This window comes from Mustela lutreola, chromosome 4, assembly GCF_030435805.1.
Source record: "Mustela lutreola isolate mMusLut2 chromosome 4, mMusLut2.pri, whole genome shotgun sequence".
Taxonomy (NCBI): domain Eukaryota; kingdom Metazoa; phylum Chordata; class Mammalia; order Carnivora; family Mustelidae; genus Mustela; species Mustela lutreola.
The window spans coordinates 66,982,885-67,002,112 of record NC_081293.1 but is presented as its reverse complement, the minus strand read 5'-3'; the positions used below and the strand labels follow the sequence as shown (position 1 = coordinate 67,002,112).

The 19,228-nt window shown below is 37.2% G+C and overlaps 1 protein-coding gene and 1 pseudogene across 1 annotated transcript; one reads left to right on the top strand and one right to left on the bottom strand.

Moving 5' to 3' along the window:
- Positions 1-496: 496 nt before the first annotated feature.
- Positions 497-16,309, top strand: TFAM (transcription factor A, mitochondrial). Its single transcript, XM_059170218.1, has 7 exons — positions 497-1,021; positions 1,541-1,659; positions 3,043-3,113; positions 3,525-3,674; positions 7,025-7,120; positions 12,545-12,601; positions 13,096-16,309. Exons 1-7 carry the CDS (start codon positions 921-923, stop codon positions 13,240-13,242), a joined length of 741 nt encoding a protein of 246 aa, XP_059026201.1. The 5' UTR covers positions 497-920; the 3' UTR covers positions 13,243-16,309.
- A 1,512-nt stretch (positions 16,310-17,821) lies between these two features.
- Positions 17,822-18,983, bottom strand: LOC131830334 (peroxisomal membrane protein PEX13-like; annotated as a pseudogene).
- Positions 18,984-19,228: the final 245 nt, after the last annotated feature.

The window sequence follows — 19,228 nt, the reverse complement described above, 5'->3', positions numbered from 1 at the left end:
AACGCTGGGACTAGGTAGTGCCTCTGCACAACTAATTAGACAAAGTCCCCTTCCTAGAAATTAAGCAGGATTGGATGTCAGGCTCGAAGACCAGGTCTGGGATAGCTGCAGTGGAGGGGAGGACCGTCTAGATCAGTACTGCTTTAAATGTGGTCCCATGATCACTGGCATCAGAACTTTTTAAACCGTGAGGAACTTGTTGAAAACAGAGATTCACCGGCCTCACACAGACATACTTAATTAGGCAATGCGGCAAGGCCAGGACATCTGCATTTTTAGGTTTGAAAACACTCCCTACCTTCCACTCCCCCACCCCCGCCCCCGCAGTATTTTGGGGCTCTAGAGCTCCAGCTCCGGCTAGAACTGAGCGGCTCCGCTCCTCGCCAGGCACCCGCCAGCTTCACCTCGGAGCAGCGGGTGCCGCACAGTTATCCCGCGTCCTCGTAGTAAACTTGTTTGTTACGTACTAGCCCTTCCGGTCGTCACAGCCAGACGCCAGCCAGCACTGCCCAAGCCAGCTGAGACCACCGCAGTGCCTCCACCAGCCTCCTGGCCCCGCGGAGTAAAAGACTGCGGAGGGGGGCGGGGGCCGGGGGCAGAGGTGGCTCAGCTGCGCCCCCTTAAGGCCAGGACCCTCCGCAGGCAAGCCGGGCTGCGGTTTCCTTTCTCCGCCCCCGAGCTCCTCCTACTTTGCGGCCCCGCCCATCGGGAAGCCACTACAGCGCCTGCGTCAATTCTGCCTTGCCCCGCCCCCTACTACCAACCGGATGCTAGAGGATTTCCCATGGTGCCTCGCGAGTGGCGGGCATGAGAGTAAACTGCGGAAGGTCGCCAGCGGGTTCTAGTCATTGTTGGAGTTGTTCTCTTGTGCCGCAGGGCTTCGCCGAGATTGGCGCCCAGTCGCTTACTTGGCGGGTGCAATGGCGCTTTTCCGATGCGTGTGGAGCGTGCTGAGTGCCCTGGGAAAGTCCGGATCGGACCTCTGCGCGGGCTGTGGAAGTCGACTGCGCTCTCCTTTCAGGTGGGACCGCTCACCTGCTCTCTCGGGAGGTGGCACGGCCCAGGACGCTCTGGGGTTGGAGTGTGTACTTTTTGTCCCTTCTAGGAGGTGCGGGCCACTATGGCCCTCTGATTCAGACCTCGTCTTTGCCTAGGTGGCTTTGAGACCAGGCCTAGACGCCAGTAGTCTTTCCGGCCACCCTCCACCTTTCCTCTTCCCGCCCCACCGCACTGTCCACTCTGGTAGCACCGGTTCCGAGCTCTCTGCGAAGTCGCGCCACGAGCCTCCCGCCATCAGTATGGGAGTTAGGGAGGCGGCGGCCAGGACCTTTCCTCCACCTTGCTCTTCCTAGGAGGCATAGGTAGAGTTTTGAGACTTCCAAGTTTTGCAGGTTTTCCTTCCGGTTAGGACAGGGTTTTAAATGTCACTAACATGGTGTCATCTGTGGCATCTTGAGGACCTCTCATTTGGTGTCTCTGTCCTATACAAATGAATATTGTCACTTAAATACTTTATATTGGTTATTTTCTTTATACGTAGTTTTGCGTATGTACCGAGATGTTTTTCATCCACCGCGAATAGTTACCCAAAGAAGCCTCTGACTTCATATGTTCGGTTTTCTAAAGAACAGCTACCCATATTTAAAGCTCAGAACCCAGGTAAGGAGTTTTGGAGCATTTATTCTTTTCTGAAGTAGTAAAGAGGACTAAACGGTTAAACTTCAAACTTGATTTGCATTTTCAAAGCATCCATTGACTGTGCGAACATAACCATTATATTTAGTGGTCTGTAAAATAGGAAGTATGACGTATTTTTTACCAAGTCGAAATGCTTTAAAAATATGTTAATGAAAAGTATTATTTTCCTTTCCTACAGTATATGTATTTTTTGATGCATAGTTGATGTGCAGTGTTACTAGTTTCAGGTGTATAAGGTAGTGATTCTAGTGATTCCTATCCATAACTCTGAGTTATGCCATGCTCACTGCAGGTGTAGCTATCAGCAGTCACCAGACAGTGCTGTTAGGATATCATTGACTTTATCCTCCTGACTTACTAATTTAATGAAAGGTATTTTTAAAATAGCAGCGTGTGGAGTGGAAAGCATCCAAGGAAGAGGATGAAAAAGCTGAATTTGGGTGATAAAGTTGCCATTGGCCTGGAGCATCATTGATAAATCATCTTATCTTTTACTTAGCTCCTACTTCAGGGAAGTTGCAATGAAATAATAACTTACTTGGATTTGTTCTATAAACTGTAAAGCTCTATACAAATTACTGCTAATTTCAGGAGCTTTTTCACTGGAAATTGGTTGAATTCCTGAAAAAAAAGATTTCCAGGTAGGATATTTGTTGACTCCCTAGAAAGGCTATGGACCTTCATTTGGGGTTATAGTGGCATAAATGTCAATTAACTTTGTTTACGATATCTAAAGCCCTTTCAGAGGTCACTTGTGAAAACCAAATGAGCTTTGATGAATTACATTATAAAGAATTGGTTTAAGAAACATGTTTCAGAAGTACTCACATCTTTTAAAATATGGTAGTTCAAACTAAGTGGGAAATGGGGAATGATGAATTGATTTTGGAAGAGTTTGCTTGAGTATAGTACTTCTGTAATTAAAATACAATTGATGTTACATGAATCAAGACTATATTTTATGTTTAGTCAGGTTTTATGAACTTAATAATTCCTGAAAGTTGGGGAAAAAGTTTTGTCTGAAAAATGAGGTAAAAAGCTTGAAGAAGTTGATTACCCAACTTCTTAAGCTAATAATTTCTGAGGACTATTTGGGGATATGTTATATACTTCTTAACTTTTAGTTAATAGATTTTTAACCGTGTTGAATGAAATAATGAAATTCTGTATCAAATTTAAATTAGCTGATTAAAGAAAACCTACATCATTGTATTCAGTGTTGTGTGGTATAGAGATATCTGTAATAAAACTTAGAGCTGATGGATTATGCTTTCCTAGAAGTCTTTAGAAATTAATCCTGAGACATAAAATTGTGACTTTTTTTCATTTTATTCCAATCTATAGCTGCAAAAAATTCAGAACTAATTAGAAAAATCGCCCAACTATGGAGGGAACTTCCTGATTCAGAGAAAAAAGTAAGCATATTGGTTTTTCACTATTGCTGGCCAGTTATTCTGCAGTTAAAAACAGTAGTCATGTCCTTTAAGTACCAAAAAAAAAATTTATTTAATACCCTTATCTATAAAGGAACTTCATACATTCTCATTCACATAAATGATTAGAATATGAACGTACGGCAGTGGTCATGAAGGGTTGGCAGCAATCTGAAGTTGAAGACTAATTGTTAGACTCTCACCTTGGTTAGCATGTATATGAAAAATACAGGTTTTTAATCCATATGCATGTGATTCCAAAGCACATTTTTCACTTGGTAGTTCAGTCAGTCTTTATCTGAAGTCATGCAGTTGTCTTTCCCTGCAGGTATGTTATGTTTAATTTACCAGGGGTAAATTTATTGACTTCTTATCTGTGTTTTTTATTTATAGATATATGAAGATGCTTACAGGGCAGACTGGCAGGCATACAAAGAAGAGATAAACAGAATTCAAGAACAGTTAACTCCAAGTCAGATTGTATCTTTGGAAAAAGAAATCCAGCAAAAACGTTTAAAAAAGAAAGCATTAATAAAAAAAAGAGTGAGTATCAATGAAATATTCTTTTCCTTTGGCAAAGGACTGAAATTTATGTAACTATGAATATAGGGAGTTTTTTTTTTTTTTATTTTTGTATGTGTGGCTAAATGATGGAATGTCATCAGGGGTACCCCATTTAGGAAATAATGAGATCGCTCTATTCTGCCACTTGTACCACTTGGCACTGAGTGTCTTGGAAACCCTTGTTACTACTTTTGGATGTATCTCTATTTAAGATACATAGTTAGGACTAGCATGAAAGCTGTAGGAACAGAGTTATGAAACAGCCAAATCAGGAATAACAAGGATCTTTGCTTCTGGGTCTTATCTAGAATAACCTGCTGATTTGACTTGTTTTATAAGTAATGGTGAGTTTGATGCTAAATGTTGCTGAATAGACTGAATCTATTAACACATCGGGAAGAAGTGACTTATTGTATCTTCAAGTAAGAAGTGTCCATAGGATGAAATTCGGTTTTTCCTTATTAAAAACCCCACATGGTTCAAAGTTTGTAGTTCCCAGCTTAAGGTTATTAATTCACTTAAATTCTGTTGCTTGAAAGACTACATTTTTCTATAGAACCAATGTTAGGTATGAGGTAGTCAGCTTGCTGGTCCAGTACACAGACTATAGAAAATGGTCACCAGAGCTAAAACTATTTCTTTGGAAAAGCAAATTTGAGACTTTGATGTGAGATACCAGTATTTCTCTCCCTGGACCTAATGTTAAGCCCTCCTAGTACCAGTGTTGAGGACTCATCCATTTTAAAGTCAGTAATCTAGATAGTAATCTAGTTTTCTGATCCAGTTAGTAAAAGGAAACTGGAAAAGATAATAGAAATACGGTGTCTGCTTAAGGATAGTATTGGAGGTGTGATTACCAAAGTTTATTCTCCCTCTTTTTTTCTCCCCTCTTCTTTAATGCAGCCATCCAGTGTTAAGAGTGGAGGGACCAGAAGTGAGGATTGGGCAGTGATAGAGGATTTCCCTTTCATACATTTCTTTTGTTCCTTATTCTTTCTCTTCCTGTTTCCAATATTTTTTTTTAAGATTTTATCTTTTCGAGAGAGCACGCATGCACGTGAGCATGAGCAAGGGAGGGGGCAGAAGGAGAGGTAGAAGCAGACTTCTGGCTGAGCCAGGAGCCCAACATAGGGTTTGATTCCAGGACCCTGAGATCACGACCTGAGCTGAAGGCAGACTCTTAACTGACTGAGCCACCCAGGCGCCCCTTGTATTCCCATTACACGTTTGCTACACCTGTTGTAAGTTGTCCCATAGACCTTGGTTAGTTGGTTCAGTTGTTTTTTCAGTCTTGGTTCTCTTTGCTTTTGGATTTTTGAGGATTCTGTTAATATGTCCTTTAGTTCAGAGATTCTTTCTTTAGCTGTGTCCAGTCTAATAAGTCTATCAAAGACATTCGTCGTTTCTATTATAGCATTTTTGATACCTAACTTTTTTTTTTTTTCGGTTCATTTTTGGGATTTCCATCTCTTTTTTATTGCTAGTCTGGTCTTGCATGCAGTCTAGAGTCGTCAGCATATTGTTGTTTTAAATTCCTGGTCTGATAATTTTAACATTCCCCCATATCTGGTTCTCATGCTTACTTTGTCTCTTCAAATTATGTTTTTTTTGCCTTTTAGTATACCTTGGAAGTTTTTTCTTGATAGATGGACATGAGGTGCTGGGTGGAAGGAACTGCTGTAAATAGGCCTTAGTAATATGATAGGTGTGGGGGCAAGAGAAGCATTCTGTAGTCCTAGGATTCGGTCCTTATCTTTCAGTGAGCCTGTGCCACTGGTCTGTGAACTTCAGAAGAGTTTCTCAGTTCACTCCTGCACACACTGCCTCCCCCTTAGGTGTGGGACAGGATGGCTAGAGTGTGCAGGAGTTGGGTATTTCCCTTCACTTAGGTCAGTTAGGTTCTCGGTTAACTGTTAAGGCCTGAGGCAGGCCTTCATAATTGAGTACTCGGGCATTTCAAAATAGTTTCTTTTCCTCTCCCCTTTTCTCCTCATAGAAGCAGGAGGGCATTTTTTTTTCTGGTATGTATTGTGGAAATCTGGTCTAGCTCCTAGAGGTAGGTCTCACAATACTGTGAGAACTCTCAGTATTGTGTATTGGGTCCCCCTGTAGTTTTTAAGCTCTAAGAGTTGTCCACAGAAAGCATCCAGCAATTCATTTATTACAGTAGAGGTTTTCCTACCCCAGCACTGGTTCCAGCAGGGTTTGCCTCGACTCTCCCTGTATTCCCTTGTATATCTCCAGTCTAGGGGGTATCAGTTTGCCCTGTTTCTTCCTCTCTTGGATCCAAGGAAGGTTGTAGATTTTTCAGTATGTTCAGCTTTATACTTACTGTTAGTAAGTGATGACTTCCAAGCTCCTGGCATGTAGAACCAGAAACTTGAGGCCTGAAGGTTTTTTTCTCTCAGGTTTCATTTTCACTCCCTGTTGGAATTTTTCTTTCTGTTGAAGATTCCCAGTGCTAACTAGTAGAGATCAGGTGAGAAGTGTGGGGATCAGGAAGTTACAAGTAGAGCACCTGGGAGAGAAATCTCTAGCAGTAGCTCTAGAAACAAAAGGGGGAAGTAGTTAAGTTATGAGGTGCCTGGAGTCTACAGTAGTTTTATGATTGAGAAGTTGAGGGAGAAGATAATAAATCACAGGGGTCCTACTTTTACTTATGAATGAAAATTGGGTTATTGACTTTAACCAAATTACCATTAAAAGCCATACACTTTTATAAATTACAAGTACTACTGTCCAAATTCAGAAACTAAGTAGGATAATGCAGTACCTCTTATTCTCTGAAACTCAGAAACTAAATTGATTTAAACAGCACGGAATATGTGTATTCTTTTCCATCTCCTGCTTCCCCTGCTCTTTGGTACCCAATTAAAAGAATTGAATTTAACACATTGTTGAGGTTTAAAAGTTGAGAGATATCAGAGAAGGAAATGAGATTGTTAAACAGATAGTCTAGGGTTCATGAGTTGTGGTGGATCCACGTAGTGACTAGGAGATGGTAGTGTCCTGCAAAGATGAAGCTGAGATTGTTTTAACCTTTAAAAAAGATTTTGTGCATATGTGCTCAGTTATTCAGTTTGTGGAGACTATGAGAATCATATGTAAAGGAAATATTTGTGTGTGGAAAATAAATCATAAAATCTATTATAATTTTGAAAACTTAGTGCAGTTGTCATCTCCAGAATGAATAATCATTTTGTATGAGAATTATAACATTGACTCACAGGAACTTTCCACAGTGCATAGTAGTGAATAAAGTTTCTGTAGGTAAAGTTAAGTCTCACACAAATTAAAACTGTATCTAATTCTTCATTTTTGTTACTCAGGAGTTAACAATGCTTGGAAAACCGAAAAGACCTCGCTCAGCTTATAACATTTTTATAGCTGAAAGGTTCCAGGAAGCTAAGGATGGTACATCACAGGTAAAACAGAAAACAGCATTTGTTTTTTAAATTTTTATTTATTTTAATTTTAAAATATTTAGACAGAAAGTTGTAGAGGTGCCATGTTAGGAGGTAAAGAAAAGTAAATTATTTTAAATAAGTATACAAATATGATCCTCTTTCTTATATCTCTTTTAGAAGAAAACCCTTTTTCTTACTTAGTGGCTAATAATGTATATTCAATTTTTTTAATTTAAAAATAACATTTTCAAATTCATAGGTATTTCAAAGTTCTGGAGACTTTTTATATTTTTATTGTTAGGTTTATTATTATTATTTTTTAAAGATTTTATTTATTTATTTGACAGAGATCACAAGTAGGCAGAGAGGCAGGTAGAGAGAGAGAGAGAGGAGGAAGCAGCAGGCTCCCTGCTGAGGGATCCTAGGACCCTGGGATCATGACCTGAGCCAAAGCAGAGGCTGTAACCCACTGAGCCACCCAGGCACCCCTTATCTGGCAATTCTTAGCTGTTTTGTAATCACTGGGAAAGAATGAGAGTAGAATTACAATGTTTTGTATTGGGATTTGAGTATAACCTATTGCTTCATGTTATATCCTTTAATAACAGTTATGTCCGTGGGAATGTATCATACATATGAATATCATCATATGAATGTGTCAAAGAAAGAAGTTTATCATTCCTGCTATGGCTTATTCTTTCCTTTATTTCCTTCTTAGAAGCTCCAAATGGGGAATTATATTTTTCCTTTTATAATATGATATGGTAAGAAAAGCGTACAGATCCCTCACTGTTGTCAATCTGGAGATGAAGGTTTTTTGCCATTCTGCCACATTTTGGGTTATTTGGATCTGTAGTTCATTTCAGAAATCTCTTTAATGTATGATTAAATAATGTATATGTGACATAGTCTTTCCTGGCTGTATACTTTTCACTGATTTACTCGTTGGGATTTTTTTTTATCTTATGTTCTTAAAGATTTATTTATTTTAGAGAGAGTGCAAGAGCTGGAGCGCAAGGAGAGGGACGAAGGGAGGGAGAGAGAGAGAGACAAGCAGACTCCCTGCTGAGTGGGGAGCCTGATGCGGGGCTTGATCCCAGGATCCTTAGATCATGACCTGAGCCCAGAGCAAGAGCCAGATGCTTAACCAACTGACCCACCCAGGTGCCCCACTCCTTGGGATTTAAAAATTCCGTTTCTATGTCTTTATGTTACTAAAATGCATATCTGTTTATTTTTTTTTAGTTGAAATTTGCTCAGTTAGTAACTTACTTTGGATTTTATCAGTATAAGAAAATTGTATGCTATATGAGAATCCTCCTAAATCAGTGGCTCTCAACTCAGACTGTGTCTTGGAATCACCTAGAAAGCTTAATGGCTGAGGGACCCTATCCTGGGAAATTAAAATTAATGCAACTGTCATTTTTAATCATTTAAAAAATACTGGTGGGACGCCTGGGTGGCTCAGTTGGTTAAGCGGCTGCCTTTGGCTCAGGTCATGATCCCAGCGTCCTGGGATCGAGTCCCACGTCGGGCTCCTTGCTCAGCGGGGAGCCTGCTTCTCTCTCTGTCTCTGCCTGTCACTCTACGTGTGCTCATTCTCGCACTCTCGCTCGCTCTCTGACAAATAAATAAATTTTAAAAAATATTAAAAAAAAATAAAAAATAAAAAATACTGGTTATACATCCTCATAGTTAAAAGAATAAAAATAAGACTTTTGTTATGAAAGGTACCAGGTTTCACAGCCTTGTCATACTGCTTACTCCAGAAGCAGATACTTTCAACTGTTAGCTGACTCTTGTGATATTTACTGCTTATCTCTAAATCATACCTTATATTATTAATTCTTGATTTATTTCAATTTTAAGCCTTATCTTTTAAGCCCACTATATAAGACTAACATTTAATATTATCTTATCCTGCTGTTCATGTTTCCACTCACCTGCGTCCCAGTATAGTTATCAGAATTTTTGTTAGTTCAGTATTGAGTATGTTATTATGATAATGTAAACCTAGTCATAGCTGAGTTGTGCCATTTGCTATGATTATTTTTCCTTTCTTACAAAACTCACTTCCACTGAAGTTCATTTTATTTTGTGTTTTTGTTTCCTTAGCTTATTATATACTATCAGTAATTTAGCCTTAAACTCTTAAATACATTCACTGGCTTTCAGTGCATTTAAGATACATAAGCTGTTCTGTTAGTTTCAGGGTGGTGCCTCTGATTTGTTCCAATTTAATTGTGGCCTTTTATGGTTAGTGCACAGTTGATATTCAGCTTTTGTGGTGCTTTTGCTTCTTCTGTTGTCTTTCTTGGTTTACTGGTTCTGTTACAGCATCTCCCCAGTGAGAGTATGTGGAAGATCAACTTTTTGAGTTTTTGCATGTCTGAAAATATCCTATCCTTACATTGTTTGATAGTTTGGGCATAGAATTCTAGGATGGGGTCATGTTCTTTCAAATTTTTAAAAATAGTGCTTCTTTCTCTTGCAGCTGCTTCGAATTTATTTATTTACTTATTTTTAAAGATTTTATTTGAGAGAGAGAGAGAGACTATGAGAGGGGTGAGGTCTGATGGAGAAGCAGACTCCCTGCTTGAGCAGGGAACCTGATGTGGTACTCAATCTGGAGATTCCAGGATCGTGAGCTGAGCCAAAGGCAGACACTTTAACCAGTTGAGCCACCCAGGTGCCCCTTGTAGCTTCTTGTTAATGTTTTTGAGAACTATAAGCCATTTTGATTATTAGTTCTTTGAATATGATCTGCTTTCTTTTTTCTTCCTTTGCCCCCCTTTTTTCCTCTGTTCTCTCTAAGACAGAGAGTCTTCTGAGCTGGTCCTTTCATTTTCTTTTCTGTATTGTTTTCTCTTAGCCTTTTTTGCCTTTCTTTCTGGGATATTGTATACATTTTTACTTAATCTTCACTGGCCCCAACTATACCTGGGGTAAATACACCCTTTAGAGAGGGTAAATCCTAGAATCTGCCCATGGTGGGGATTTAATCTCCTTTTCAAGAGAATTTCAGTCAGTCTCCTGTTTTAAGCCCAACATTCACCTCTATTTTCTACCTATCTGATGCTGCCAATTCCTGAGCTACCTGGGAATTCTGCACTATAAACCAGTTTGCTTTTTTGGCTTTCCTAGTGCCAACTTGGGAATCTGCCTTGTTGGTTAGATAAGTCACTATTTCTCCACCTGCTTTTCAGCTTCTAAAATTTTGTGATAGTGCCCTCACCTGTTGTTTTTGTCCACATGGGTTTATGGCATAAGAAATATTTATTTTACGTTAAAAAAAATAAACAGTAGAAGTTTTTTGCTCACAGTCTGGAGGCTGGGAAGTCCAAGACCAGGACAGCGTCATGGTTGCCTACTGGTGAGGTCCCTCTTGGTTCATATCATCTCACTGTGTCCTCCATGGTGGGGGGGCTTTGTGTAATGGGTTTTAGGAGGGAGCAGAATTCAATATCTTTATATCTTTTTAGTTTTCTTTAATGAATGGTGAAAGCTCAGATTATTTAGACATGCAACTTTATAAATTATTTTTGAACTCAGTGAATACAAAACTTTATGGATTAAATATAAGCTTTAAAAAACTTAAAGAATTGAGAGCATTAAAGCAATTCCTTGCAAAGCTAAGAGAGCAGTTGTTTAGTGAGTAACTGTCCCTGGATATATTAGATGTGTTTATAAAGGTAAGTTTTAAGATGTTCGAAGTATAATGGTTATATAGTCTCAGATACTATCTGGTACCTCCATTTTTGTTGATAGGAAAGAATTTAGAGTTTGAAATGGTAAAGCTCATTTTTCTCATTCTGTTTTTCCTTTAAAGTCACTGATAATTTCCTCTTAGCTTTAAACAGATACTTTTTAGACTATTTCCCTCTCTCCTTCACATTTGCTTTCTCCTACCCCTGTGTGTCTCTCCCTGCCCCTCATTCTCCTCCCACCCATTTATTCCCATTTAGTCTCTCCTTTGTGGGAGCAACAGCACAAGCTGTATGCGGTGTGCAGACTGTCCTCTCTGCCTCTCTCCAGTCATGGGTTCCCTGAATCCTTTTAATTTTATAAATGAAGAACCATGCCTAAGGGAGGTAATAATGACTTTTTCCAAGTCATATAATTAAGTTCAGCTAAGTAGAATTAAGGACTAGTGTTAAATTGTTCCCATGACTACAACTAAATACTTTGGCACAAATTTTAGAATAAAACATTAAGATACAGGGAAGAAATAAAGACACTTAATCTTTGAAGTTAGTCTATCATAGGGAATATAGATTTATACTTGAATTATTAGTATTGGTGAATCAAAAAGGATACATCCACATAGCAAAGAAAACCATTAACAAAGTGAAAAGGCAACCTACTGAATGCGAGAAAAATACTTGAAAATCATACATCTGGGTGCCTGGGTGGCTCATTGCGGTAAGGCTCCGCCTTTAGCTCAGGTCATGATCTCAGGGTCCTGGGATCAAGAACTGCTTTGGGCTCTCTGCTCAGCAGGGAGCCTGCTTCCCCCTCTCTCTCTGCCTGCCTCTCTGCCTACTTGTGGTTTCTGTCAAATAAATAAATAAAATCTTTATTTAAAAAAAATCATATATCTGATAAGGGGCTAATATCTAGAATATATAAAGGACACATACAACCCAATAGCAAAGAACAAAAAAAAAATCTGATTAAAAAATAGGGAGGGGGCACCTATTGGGCATTATTTACAATAATCAAGACGTGGAAGCAATCCAACTGTCTATCAATGGATGAATGGATAAAGAAACTTTTATTTATCAATGACTATTCAGCCATCAAAAAAAATGACATCTTGATATTTGCAACAGTATGGATGGCCTTTGAGAGCATTATTCTAAGTGAAATAAGAAATAGACAAATACTGTGTGATCTCTTATATGTGGAATCTTGGAAACAACCAAGTTCATAGGTACAGAGAATGGATTCGTGCTTGTCAGAGGTTAGGGTTGGGGCCCAAAATGGGGTGAGAATGGTCAAAGGGTACAAACTTGTATTTTTAAATATAAATAAGTCTTAAGGATGTAATGTGCAACAGAGTGACTGTAGTTAATATTTTAAAGTTGCCTGGAATGGATCTTAAAAGTTCTCATCACAAAATTTTTGTCTGCATTTTTGTGACATGTTAACTAGACTTATGGTGGTGATCATTTCACAGTACATAAAAATAATGAATCAAGTTTACTCCTGAAACTAATAATAATATAATGTGTTCATTATATCTTAATGAAAAGATAAATATTTTCATCCTATTCACTTTTTGTATGTTTTAACAGTGTAGTAGTTTTTATTTGGAAAGAAAGGTAGGAGTTGAGACTTTGCCTGTGATTCTTGACATCTGAAATTTTATTGTTGAAATGAATAATAAAAAATCTTTAACCACTGAAGTGTATCTGGTACTTAAACATACATATTTTACAGGTAAAGCTGAAGACTATAAATGAAAACTGGAAAAATCTGTCTAGTTCTCAAAAGCAAGTAAGTAGTATGGTTTTAGTTTCAAGTGTCTAGTTAAAATATCTGTGAGAAAATATATTAGGGCAAGGCTTGATTCATGTGAAAACAACTTTGTATCACTAATAGCACAGTTAAAGTATTTTAAAATTATTTTTATATCCTTAGAAACAGTTTGGTTTTTTTCTTTTGGTAGTTTTTAACTGCAAATAAAACTGATATTTAAAACAATGTCACTCATAACTCCGAGTGCTCACTCTATCCAGGGATAATCACTCCTGGCCTCTGTTTCTTTTCCATATCCCAAGCCCTAAAATTATACCAGCTTTATTAATTCTTACAAAAATCTTAATTTCTGGCCCTTTTCTCATCTTTTATCTCAAAAAACTTTCCTTCTGCTGTCCCTTTTACACATGTGGAACAGTAAGGTGATTTCTAGAATATATGGAGTTTTCCAGAAATTAATTGTAAAAGACTCTTCTAAAGAAATCATTTTAACACTTAACACTTTTTCTCAGGTATATATTCAGCTTGCTAATGATGATAAAATTCGTTATTATAATGAAATGAAATCTTGGGAAGAACAGATGATGGAAGTTGGACGAAAAGATCTTCTACGTCGCACAGTAAAGCACCAACGAAAAGTCGACCCTGAGGAGTATTGAAATAGAAGATTGAGTTATGTTCATAATGGATAGACACAAGAAACCAATTAGGTCTCAATACCTGAAGCTATTGAAAATTAGAAAGGATAAAGTTGGTGAACATTTTATATTTAATTCCTTTTTTCTTTAGCCCATGGACTTTTCTGCCAGTTCAATACATTTTGTATTAGTATCTTGCTTTGGAAAACCCAAAGAGATAAAAAGTTCATGCGAAATTTATTTTGTGTTAAGGAACTACTGAGGATCCAAATAATCCATGAAATGCAGCAGTGAATCATTTTACCTTTGATAAAGGTAAATCAGACTGTGAAGTTTTTTTATACTTGATGACTGGAAGGAGTATTTTTGTTTCCTTATATATATATGGAGTCAGGAGTTTCATATTCAAAAGTGTAGGAGTCATAGTGTCCTCTGATATAATTGTACATTTTAGAAAAGCGCCCATAATTCATCTAAGTAAATTCCACTTCCTAGGTGTAATTCACATATTCGGAGTTGATGGTTGTACATACAAGGAATTGCTGATTTTAATTGCAGTTTTTTATAAAAAGGATGGAGAGATTTATAAACCTTTTCCTCATTGCCTTTTTCCCAGAGTAAAAACAAAGAAATTATGTACCAAATCTATGCATATTGTTTTATACTGCATAGAATAAAGATTTTAAATGTTTCCTAATTATATGTTTTAAGGTGAAACATTCATTTTGCAGATTTTGTTTTCTTTTTTAAGTAGAGGTATGTATTCTGAATTATTTTCTTTTTCTCATGTGAGTATATTTATCCATAAATTAGATAACCTGTACGGTATAAGTTTTAAAATGAGTGATCTAAAAAACAAGTCTCCAAACTCTTTAGGCTTGGGATTCAAAAGTTTTGCACAACATATATAAACCCATATATAAGACACAGGCAGCTCTGGCCTGTAAGCCAAATCCAGCCTAGTGGCTGCTTTTCATAGTCTGTAGGACTAAGAATTGTGTTTACAATTTTAATTCATTAAGAAGGAAGTTTCAAGACACAGGAAAATTAATATGAGATTCTGTGTCCATAAAGTTTTATTGGAACACAGTTATACTTTTACTCTTATACTCTTGTATAAGTTATACTTACACTCTTTTACTCATGGTTTATGGTTGCTTTTGGATAACAGTGACAGTTGAGTAAATGTTTCAGAGACTAAAGCCTAAAGTCTAAAATATTTACTATCAAACCCCTTACAAAGAAAGTTTGTCAGCCTATAGAGTGGTATGACTGGTGTTCCAATGTATAAATGTGTTGGGATAGTTCTTTAAAACTCTTTCAAAGGTTTTTGTTTTAGAATCTTTGTCACCATTTACTTTAAGAGAAAAGAAGTCAGACCACTGAAAAAGCTAAGCAAACTTACTCTGCAGTGTTAGCCAGGAAAATTATCTTTAGTTTCACATTATGTTGCAGTATAATAAAAAAGGTCCACATAGTGTGGAATGAGATTCTTTTGAAGTATTTGCTATGGGTTAGTAAAATGAACTTCAGGAACTTTCCAGTAAGCACATTACCACAAAATCTTTATCAGATTTTAGCATTTGTTTATCCTTTAAGAGAGTTAAGCAAAGGTTTTCAAATCCATACCACATTTTTGATCAAAATAATTCATCTGTCATCATCAGTTCACAGGAACAGGATAACTCAAAATTTATATGTGCTTTATATTATGCTAGCTGTTGAGAAATGGCAGTTTCTAAATTTCTAGAAAACTTAGAAGATTTTTGTTGTTTCTGGATAGAAAAATCAGTAAAAAGTCACAAAAAGATGACTTAGGTACACCGAGCTTGACAAAGTTAGGGACTGAAGACAAAAAAATACAGCTTAAGAGGAAGAATAAGATTTAAATGTATAAAGGTGGGTGTTTTCAAACAACTTTGTGCTGTGGTTAGGAATACGGGACAGTCTGCCATTAGTTAGATACACCATGAAAAAAAATAGATACACCATGGTTCTGAGGCTAGAGTATTTTGGGGAAGAAGGGAACTGCACTGTTACCAGTCTATTTGGGTTTCCAGGAGAATTAAGTGCTCACTCCCTGTGGTATCTAGAATGTTACTCCTTATGTACCTTCTTCAGGAGAATGGCGAAAGTCATCAGTCAAATAATTTTTTGTGTCCTGTGCTTCAGATGAGCCCAGGGAGCATATAGGTGTCAGTGCTGGTAGTAAATATTGTAGAATGGGTGAGATGGAGAAATGAGTTTTGTAAATACCTGACAAAGGTACAAAACACGTCTTTGCAGTTACCTTCTGAGCTCTTAGCATTTTACCTATGGATGCTATTTTACACTGAGCACATTCAAATCAAATCTTCCCAAATATATTGGGAGGTTCAGTATCCACTAGGTTCTCAAGTATTTACACCCTCATACAGGAAAAGGAAGTATAAAACAGTGGAAGGAGCTAGAGCAGAACTAAATTATGATAATACCAAATTGTATTGGATTTGCTTTGTTTCTAAAACAATGTTATTGTTAATACTTTAAATATTAGAATAATCTGATTCGACACCTTTCTTAAACTTCAATACATGCTGAAGACTGGCATGCCATATGTCAAATGTCATCTAGATTATACACAAAGTTTCTATTATAAAGAATAAATTTAACATCAGTAACCAGTGGCCACTCCTGTAGAGCCTTGGTTTTTAGATGTTTAAGTTGTTTCAACAGAGTAAGTGCTGTAGGAAGTACAGAAGAATGCTAGAGAGAAAGATGCTCAAGAAATGAAATAGGGTTTATGCTGTTCTTCATAAGCGATATGTCATAAAGAGATTTTTGTACTATTGTTTAGAGGAGTACCAATATTAGGTTTTTGAAGTACTTTGATGACAGAATAGAGGTCTGTGTGATTATTTTACTTTCTGATGTTTACTTAAAGAATATTGTGTGCCCATTCAGCCTTTTATGATCATGTAATTTTGCTGTTGTTTTTGGCTAATCCTTTTTTGGAAATACCACTTTAAAAATAAGGCGTATGTTTTTATAGTTGCTCTGAATGTGTGTATTTAAATTTGTGAATTAAAAGGGTATTACTATAAGTGGATTTAAAGTAACTAGAAAGTTTTATTGATTTTTCTGACATTTGCTCTACCTAAAACAATCACCACCAGGTTGTGCCGAAACAGTAGGAAGTTTTTATACAATTAACTGAGTATATCCATTATTTCTCTTAATTTTATCTACATTCACTTTAAGAATATTCTCTTCCTTTCTTTACTGTCCCCAGCTACTTTCCCTTCTTTTCTTCATAGCACCAACCTCTTACAGACAATTTTGAAAATGTTATTAAGCACAGACTGTGTTTTAAAATTTTAAAGCAGTAAAGAATATTTTTAAAATTGAGTCTTTGGAAAGAATAAGAAAATGAACATATTTATTACTTTGAATTTATAAAACAGCATAATAATACAAAGCTGCTTTCATCAGTCTCACATTGTTCACAAAGTACTTTTGGTAATTGATTAAATCACTGATAATATTTAATAGCAAATACATAAAATAGAAAACCATTTTCTAATACACTTTAAAATATTTTTTAAAAATTTACTGACTAAAGAACTAAATATTTAAAATTGACCCTAAACAAGAATTTTAAATAAGCTAAACATTTTTTTCACTTTAACATCATTTGAAACACCCGTATATAAAATGGTTTCTGATTAACTTAGGTGATGTGCAACAAAATATTGGAATTTATTCTTTTTTGCTTGTATTGACTGAATTTAGAATTTATCCAGTTTCATTTCTCTTTCCCCACAAATCCAGTTTAAAATATGGGAAAAAAAGCATCTGATCCGAGTACTAACCTGGCCCAACCCAGCTTAGCTTCCAATATCAGGTGATATCGGGCGTGTTCAGGGTGGTATGGCCATAGACCCCTTGCTCAGCCGGGAACCTGCTTCTCACTGTCCCGCTCCCCCTGCTTGTGTTTCCTCTCACTGTATCTCTATCTGTCAAATAGATAAAATCTTTTAAAAAAATAAAATATGGGAAGAAGGAAAGGAGTGTATAGTTCTGATGTCAACTAGTTTTGACACACTGACCTTTTATTATATAGGCTGCCAACCAGCAGCCTTAACATTAAAGAACTTGATTTGGTTATAGCCATCTCTAAGGTTCTGTTTATTTATTTATTTATTTAACACAGATCAGAACATTTCTCTTCAGTTTAAAGTTGTAAAAAAAAAAAAAAAAAGCCCTTTGTTCTCATATTTATGTTATCACTTGATTTCTAAGGATTCCAAACCGATTAAGCTCTAACTTTAAAAAGCATTAAAGACCCCTACTGTAGCAAACTCTGTTCTATAGTTCATCAATCTTACTTTCAAATTAAGATGAAAATGGTAGCAGGCTCCATAATCTTAAAATCTAGGTGAAACAACTTGTAAAATGTAACCAGGTCACTAGACCAACACACTAGTGTTCAACTTTAATAATTTCTAGCAGTAAAACACCTGGAATAGCCATTAACAAATGTATTCATTGGATTGTAGATTAATTTTTTTGAAAGAATTTTTAAAAAGTATAGTTCAGTTGCAGGCAAACATGAAAGATATCAAAGATCTTGTTTATCTCCCCCTTTCCCAGTGGGATCAGGTGCAACTGGAACCTTATTAGTTTCAACAAAAACAGATTCAAAGGCAGATTCCAGTTCATCCAAAGAATTAGCAGCTGTGGCTACTTTAATTAGTGTTGCATTGGTAAGATTGTTGCTGCTTGGAAATTTTGCTGGATTCCACTGCTTCTGTACTTCTTACCAAGACTTTTGACATAATTACAAGGTGTAAGTCTTGTTTGACCATCAAGACTAGCCAGAAGCGAGCCATGTACTTTGGGTTGCTTTCTTTGAGAGGTTAAGTTTAGCATATTGCCAGCATGGAAAGATTTCTTCAGATACAGCAGCAAAATCATATTCTCTAGCAAGTATGTGGTCATCCTCACCACTTGCCCAGTTCATATTGTTACTTCATCATTATGGGTAGACAGCATTTTCCAGATGAGGTAAGGACTACTAAGAATAATCGCAAAGAATAAGAACATTGGCTGAGATTTTGCTGAGTTAGCGGCTCAGCCCTCATCATCAAGGCAAGCCACAGTTCCTTCACTTTCTGCCCAAAGGTCCTCATTCAGAGCCTCTTCTTAAATCATCCACTGCAACTGTTTGTAAAGATAACTTATAGTCCTAACTAAAACAAAAGCTGAAAAACCCTTTGTGAAATGTATTTTTAATTGGGAAAAATGATTTGCTACATCGAAACATACAGACAGCTGAAAAGGTAGCATCCATCATCATCAGAGGCAAATACATGCACAATACTTCAGTGGACTGAAAAGCACCTCTGCTGCTTTCTTTAGCTTGCTGAATAAATCTAGGTGGTAGATCATCACACAGAGGTGGTTATAGCCAAGCCCATTATCTCCATAACTATAAGGTCTATAGCTTCCATAAAATGCATTTCCACAGGCACCATATCTTGAAGAAAATGAACTGTAAGCAGGTCTGAAAGCATTCACATTGCTGCTTCCTGTCTGCTGTGATGGCCTTGGAAGAATAGGTGGGGCATTCTGGTAAGTGTTGGTTATCCAGGTCTTGTCAGTAAAGTAGGACCCAAATCAGGAGATTGGAAATGGGGGCAGGTCTTCATCCTGGCCAAGCTCCAGGAATTCTGGCCAAGCTCCCTGGGTTTGGGGGTCAGGGGAGGAGTCTGGGAAGCCATCTCCTCCTCCTCCACTCAGCTCCCAGTCTGTGCTGGGAGGTTCTTTTAAATTAACTTGTTTATACTGGAGTTTTGTGCATTGAATTTGGTGGGATTAAGTGATGAGGGGTCCAAATTTATTAATCCTTCAGAAATTGTGAAACATTATGAGCATTTGATACCAATTTCGGATTTCTTTTCCCCCAGTCACCAGTCAGAACAGTTTCTCAGCAGTTGTGTAACTAAGGTGAGCAAGAATTTTACTA

Excerpts from the sequence above, each read along its gene's own strand:
- TFAM (XM_059170218.1), top strand. The coding sequence starts at position 921 with ATGGCGCTTTTCCGATGCGTGTGGAGCGTGCTGAGTGCCCTGGGAAAG. Across the intron at positions 1,660-3,042 it reads ATTTAAAGCTCAGAACCCAG|CTGCAAAAAATTCAGAACTA; the intron begins GTAAGGAGTTTT and ends TCCAATCTATAG. Across the intron at positions 3,675-7,024 it reads AAGCATTAATAAAAAAAAGA|GAGTTAACAATGCTTGGAAA; the intron begins GTGAGTATCAAT and ends TTTGTTACTCAG.